General features: G+C 46.1%; 1 protein-coding gene across 4 annotated transcripts in view; it reads right to left on the bottom strand.

Moving 5' to 3' along the window:
- Positions 1-7,090, bottom strand: part of FAM117A (family with sequence similarity 117 member A) — a 64,457-nt gene that overhangs the window by 38,813 nt on the left and 18,554 nt on the right. Inside the window, exon 1 of one of the 4 annotated variants that reach the window (XM_024130505.1) lies at positions 4,410-4,655. The exons of 1 other annotated variant lie outside the window; for it this stretch is intronic. In XM_024130505.1, coding sequence (XP_023986273.1) covers positions 4,410-4,605 — 196 coding nt within the window. In that variant the 5' untranslated portion in view covers positions 4,606-4,655. Of the gene's footprint in view, positions 1-4,195; positions 4,311-4,409; positions 4,656-7,090 lie in introns of those variants that run through there. 2 more of the 4 variants (XM_055089974.1, XM_055089972.1) reach the window with 2 other exon arrangements.

Raw genomic sequence — 7,090 nt, 5'->3', positions numbered from 1 at the left:
AAAAAAAAAAAAAAAAAAAAAAAAGGTAAGGAGAAAAATCCAAAACAGGAGATAAGCCTAAAGTAATTTCCATCTGATTTTGAAATATGTTCACTGCAGTTGTGGGTTGTTAGATTTGGAAGGAGGGTAAGAGGGGAGGAGATGCAAATTTGCCTAACAAGCTTTTATGTAAATCCAAACTAGTTTATATCTACCGAACACATGTCACCTGACAAGGGTGGGAGTGGGCAGCATGGATTCACATGTGCTGATCTTCTATAAAGATTGAGAACTGGGGCTTCCCTGGTGGCGCAGTGGTTGAGAATCCACCTGCCGATGCAGGGGACATGGGTTTGTGCCCCGATCCGGGAAGATCCCACATGCCGCGGAGCGGCTGGGCCCATGAGCCGTGGCCGCTGAGCCTGCGCGTCCAGAGCCTGTGCTCCGCAATGGGAGAGGACACAACAGTGAGAGGCCCACGTGCCACAAAAAAAAAAAAAAAAAAGATTGAGAACTGAATGGAAGCTGATGATCCCCCTTTCTTTTTCCCTAAAATATGAGTGGGGATACAGGCTTCTTAGTTTTCTTTACCCCCTTAGGATTTTCTGCAGAGGTGTATACTACACACATTTGAAACTCATCTTTTTAATAGGAATATTGGTCAGGAACATTGTTGAAGACCAGGAGTAGGCCAATTTTTTTCTGAAAAGTGTCATGTAGTAAATATTTTAGGTTTTGTGGGCTATTCCGTCTCTATCACAACTACTCAACTCTGTCATTGTGCACAACTACTCAAATTCTGTCAGTGTGCAAAAGCAGCCATAGTCAATACCTAAATGAAGGAGCAGGGCTCCATGTGTTCCAATAAACCTTTATTTACGAAACCAGGCAGAGTCTTGGATTTGGTCTGCAGGCCATAATGCCAAACCCCGGTTTAAGAAGAGTCTGGTGGGCAGAGGAGGTTCAGAGGCAGCACTGGACTCCCCCAGCACCCAGCTGGCCAGTGGGGCTGGTCCACTAGAGAAGAATTTGCAAAGCTGTATTGAACATTAGCTTCTGGACATGGATATGGAGACACTAAACAGAATAGGTAAGACTGGAACCCAGAACAGTTCACCTCCTAGCCCCGTTTTGTCCATCATCAGTGGTCCTGGAAGAACATAAAAGTCAGCAGCCTCCAATTGACTAAAGACATAAACGAGAATTTAATTAAAGGGGAAATTGCAGTAAGAAAGTTATCCTGGGTTTCTGTTACCCACTAGTAGCTCTTAGCTTCTTAGAGTTGACCTTCATTTTTCTCTCCACTCTCTTCTACCTTCCACACCCCTCGCCCAGGCTCGTAAAAATGAAGCCATTCCTCACTTTATGAAGACATCCCTTACAGATGAATGGCCACAGAAGGTAAATCCTGCTCTTTACACCATAACCCTTTTTTTTTTTTTAAACAACATCTAATATACCTAGTCAAGAACACAACAGGGTGTGTGCTGGAGAGATAACTGCACAGCCCTGAGCACTATGTCACTTTGAGATGGGAAACAGAAACAGTGACGACACTTAATTGTTCCTAAAACTCCGTCTCAGCTCACATGCTTTTTTAAACAGTTGGGTTTCAGAGCCCTGTTTAGAAAGCTCATTTTAAAAGATGAGCGAATAAAAGTGCAAGGGGAGGCCCTGAAATTCTGAAACCTGCAGTACTGGTTTCAGACCAATATGAGTTTGCTCTTTGAAGCCTGAAAAGGCAATGGGCTCTGGCCAACAGTGCTCTCACCTTGGCTGGGTGGAGAGAATAACAACAATATAAGCAGCAGCAAACACTTCAGAGTACCTTCTACTTGCCAGGCACTGTTCTAAGCACTTTATAGCTACTGACTCATTTGATTCTTATGATGCAGATATTATTATTCACACTTTACAAATGAGGATATTGAGGCACAGAAGTTACTTAACTTCCTCCAAGCCACACAGCTAGTAAAAGGTAGAACTTGGATTCAACACCCAGGTAACTCTGGCACGCAAAGCCATTCTCTTAAGGGTTTATGACTGCGAGGCTTTTACTTCTATCACATATATCCCACGGGCCCAGAGGAAACCACTTCTGCCACTTCTCAAGGCCGAGGAAGGGAAACAATCTGAACACACATAAAGGTAAAAGTTAACATTCAGAAGACCTGATGTGCTCCCAAACCAAAGGCCAGGAACATTTCCTTAACGTCTGGCCACAAAGAACTCCACAGGCTCAGGCCACTCTTTCCTCCTCCTGTCTTTCCTCTCTCCTGCCTCACTGAAAACTATAGATAATCCCACTACAGACCAGGTAAGTGCCTTATTAGTGCCTCTGGGATACTGATAGGTGGAGAAACAATCCATCAGCCCAATCCATAAGCAAGAGATCACCCAATCTGCCTTAAATCACCCAAAAAGTTGTGCAGAGCTCTAGCTTCCTATGTTTTTACCAGTATCATAGGGTCCCTGGCCCTAAAAAAGGAACAGGCCATGTGAAGAACCCAGTCATCCAAAGCTACACTCTTCTTTCCACAGCGTCCACCAGTGTTTGTCCTTTAAATATTAGTTCTATAGTAGACACAAAATAACTGCTCTTAAAATATGACTGCTAAGGCTTCCCTGGTGGCGCAGTGGTTGAGAGTCCGCCTGCCGATGCAGGGGACGCGGGTTCGTGCCCCGGTCCGGGAAGATCCCACATGCCGCGGAGCGGCTGGGCCCGTGAGCCATGGCCGCTGAGCCTGCGCGTCCGGAGTCTGTGCTCCGCAACAACAACAACAAAAGACTGCTAATAGATTTCCAGCTAACACACAGGCAGGCTTTCTGCTGATTTCTACTAAAAGCAACTAAGGTTCAGGTGCTTGCTGTTCTACTAACTTCCCTGGACTCCAAGGAAGCACAAACAAAACCAACAGGCTTGTAGTCTTCCGGTTTGCTTTACAGCAGTTCATGATAGGCATGAACATGAGTTTACCTGGGCATTGCCCTGCTCTACAGATTCTAGGCATACTTTTCCTAGTTGGTTACCATCTTGCTACCAGATTTGACCAAGTTTCTGCGTTCCAAGATGCAATGCTAACATTTACAATGAAGTCCAGACAGACTTGGATTTTCTACTTCAGAGACCCTCTTAATCCCATTCCTACCTAGGAAGGCACCGTAGCAGCTATACTTTCAGGAGGGAGTGTGCTGAAACTAAGTTTAGTAATCACAAAAAGCTCAAGAAACTCTGGTTTAGAGAATGTCATTAACCATCAGATGGCAGGGACCATGAATTTTGTACATTTGGTAGACCCTGAGGCTTTGGAAGGGTGCAGTCATCTTTTCACATTTGGTGTGAATCAAATGCAAGTCTCACTTTCAAATTCTTGCCAACCTCCTCATGCAAGTAGGTTCCTTTTCCCATTCCTAACTGCTTGCATTTGCAGGGGATCCGTTACAACTTTGAGTGTGAAAGCAAGATTAAGCTTGCTCTTCCCTAGTTTCCCCATATCCACATTATTAAGCTGCTATTAAGACATCTTTTTGGTGCTGTTCAGAAAGTGGGGGTATTTGCCACAATGTACTTGATTATAGCCCTCACCCCACTGCCACGTTGACTGACATGCCCAGGACAAAACAGCCTTGATGTGGGGAGGAGGGAAAGGCAGGGGGCAAACTACTCAGGTTCTACATACACATACATACACACACACACACACACACACACACACACACAAAATGGTTGGAAGCCATATTAAGCAGGTCAGTGATCTGGGAACATACAACTTCTGGGCCAACCAAGAGGAATGTAGGGAATAGGAGCGGAGCGTTTGTACGGTAGTAAAAGCCGTTAAACTAACTTATTTCAACGGCTCAGAAGAAATCAGCTCCAGGAGGTGGCAGAAAGGGAAGCCCACGTGAAGTGGTGGGAAAAGGAATTCTAGAGCTGCAGAACGGGATGCTGGTGCCAAACTCAAGTTGGAGAACACACACATAGCTCCACGGGGCTCTCCTCCATGCCCCTCCCCCTTCCCGTGCAGCCATCCAGCGCCCACCGGCTCCTCGCTCCAGCTCAAACCCTGCATAGGGCGCCCCCATCACGCGCCACTCACTCCTTCCTCACACCTCGCTGCCACCCCTGCATCTTCCACTCACCCCCACACGACACCTCTGCCCACTTTTCGGTTACGCCCCCAAAGCCAGCCTCCATCTGCCAGGTTCCTTCCCTCACCTCTCGGCCCCGACTCCTTGCACACTCTGTCCCGGCGGTGCACTCCGCGTTCACGACTCCTCGCTCTCGCTCCTTCCGTCCTCGCAGACTTTACGCGACCCCCTTGCTCTTCCTTCGCCCCATCCACTTCCCTCTCACACTTCTCCCCATACCCCTCCCCCCCCCCACCCCCCCGCTCCCCCCCCCCCCCCCCCCCCCCCCCCCCCCGACTCACCTGCGCGGCCACCCCCGTCCCGGCGTTGGTGCGGCTGCTGCAGCTGGAAGGGGACGGTGGCCCTAAGCGGCTGCAGCCCAGCCCGGGGGGAGCCGGCGGGGGCTGGGGGAGAGCAGCCCCGCCGGAGCCCCCCAGCCCCTCCGCGCCCCGGCCCCCAGGCACCTCCGCCTCTGCCGCCCACTGCGGCCCCCGCCATCGCCCGCCCGCCCGCCCGACTGCCGGCCTGCCTCGGTCTCACAGCGAGCCCCACACAGCCCCCCAACCCCCGCTGCTGCTGCTTATCTGCCCTAGGAGGCGGAGACCGGCCCCCCTCAGCCCAGAGCCCTCATTGGCCTACGGAGCCCCAGACCCCTCCTCCCAACCAATCCTCGGCTTGATCTTCCCATACCAGAGGATGATTGGTCGATATGCCTAGCGATCCAACCCAAGACCCCACCTCCACCCCACCCCTGCCTACTGGCCCACGTCCGAGGGTCCGCTGATTGGTCCGTCCGGAAGAGGGCTGGTTTTCCGGCGCTGCCAATGAGAAGACGCAGAAAAGGGGAGCGTCACACCCAGTCCCAGGTAGTATGCAAATACGATATCACGTGACGTCAGGCTAAGCGGGGGCGGGACCGGGTGTAAAATGGAATCAAGCAGTAGTGAAATCGTTTTGGGGGGCAGGGAGGAGTGTCAAACTTTCAGCAGTTGAGTCCCGGCAAGTATGGAGAAACCAATAACTTCAAAAAGCCTTACTTTTGGTTTAACCTAAAAACATCAGTTTTGAATCCTCATAGGATCTCAACGCTGCTTGCAAGCTCCAAAGTAAGTTTCTACAAATTAATGCAGTTTGCATAACATTTGCATGCGATTTGCATTATATCCGTGAACTTAATGGCTACTGTGCCTCACGTGACACCACATTTGTCTTTCTTCACATTTCCAAGTCCTTGCCCGGTGTTGGTCCAACCTAAAAAAAAGCAGCTGCTGGCCTGTAAATTAAATTGAGACTGAAAAGGAGCAGAGTCGTCCATTCCAAGTCTAGCTCAGCAGAGTGGAAGGCACAAAGTGACTGAGAAAGTTGACCAAATTTGCACAGTGACTCCAAAAGCAAATCCTGGTCTTCCCAGTTCAATGCTCTCTGACCTACAAGTCAAAATGAGACTGGACGGTCCCCAAAAAGAAGACACGCAGTTGTGAAAATCATATGCTATAATATACATGACGAGATTTGGGGAAGAAAAGAGGGTTTAAGTTACTATTTAAAATTATTACTCTTCAAAAGAAAAAATTGTTACTCGTGGTATTCATTAACCATTTTGTTCTCTTATATGGAAAAAGTGAAAGGCAATCAACCCTGGATTGTCTGTTATAAGGGACCATCCAAATAATTAGATAATTCCCTCCAGGTTTATATTTAGCCATGATATCTATTTTTGATCTTGCTACAGATTTATCTTTCTATTTCTGTTTTTGCCCGGCTTAACGTTAAAATGAAGGTATTCCCTGAAGCCATACTAACTAATCAGAGAAAAGGAGGTAATCTGGGAGCGTGCTGCAAGGCAAGGAGAGGTCATTCTTGGGATTAAATATTGAAAGCAGAAAATACCCAAAGTGCAAATTCATGAACTGGATGAATATTAAAATCAGCCTATGTACAGAGAACAAATTGAGGCAATGGAACGTCCTAAAGAAAGGTTTTCTTTGCAAAGAGTATATCCTTGCAGATTTGAAAAATTTACTTTGAGGTCTGACATTTGAAATCTTTTTTACTGACAGGGAGATGCTGTACTCCTTTTCCATGAAGAGGACACTTTACCAAAGGCAGATAGGAATGAACAAAAATTGATGAACTGATAAAAATTCAGTCTTTATAAACTTAACTCAGTTTTTAAAAAAATATCTTGCAATTTATAACATTCCTCAATTCCAATTAGTTCAAAGTCTTCATATACTTTTTTTTTTTTTAATCCCCATGACAATCTGGAAAAAGAAAACCATGGATTCTTATTATGGTGCAAGTAGAGAAACTGAGGCCCAAAAAAGTGAATCTTTTTGATTCCTAGCTCAGATCTCTATCAGATCTTATTGCACCACCCTGCCTCACATCTTCATGAATAAAATCAGTAATAGTAGCTGATAACATTCAGTGAGTTCCTTTCTCCTTGCCAGGTATATATTAAGCATCATGCATACATTATCTCATTTGATTCTCACCATGATACCTATGAGATGAGTATTATCTCTTCTTCATTGAGGCTTCAGAATGAAGCAAGATTACTTACTGCCCAAGGTTACTCAGGCAGCCTGACTCCAGAGATGAAATCCTAATCTCTATTCTTTTAAAACTTTCTTATGAACATAGAAGGATTACTATGTATATTTTACATAAAGAGTCTGCAAAGATGCAATTTGGCTGAGATGTTAAAATGAACTCTTGTCTAGTACTTCACAGCTTTCACGTACATCATCTCATTTAATTTTCACAATAGGCATGTAATAGCTAAAATATTACCAAAGATACTACAAAAAAAGAAAATTACAGACCAATATCACTGATGAATATGGATGCAAAAATCCTCAACAAAATACTAGCAAACAGAATCCAGCAACACATTAAAAGGATCATACACCATGATCAAGTGGGATTTATCCCAGGGATGCAAGGATTCTTCAATATACGCAAATCAATCAATGTGATA

The sequence above is a fragment of the Physeter macrocephalus genome, chromosome 14 (genome assembly GCF_002837175.3).
Source record: "Physeter macrocephalus isolate SW-GA chromosome 14, ASM283717v5, whole genome shotgun sequence".
NCBI lineage: Eukaryota > Metazoa > Chordata > Mammalia > Artiodactyla > Physeteridae > Physeter > Physeter macrocephalus.
Note: the sequence above shows the minus strand (reverse complement) of the source record. Positions and strands in the feature narration are given on the sequence as shown.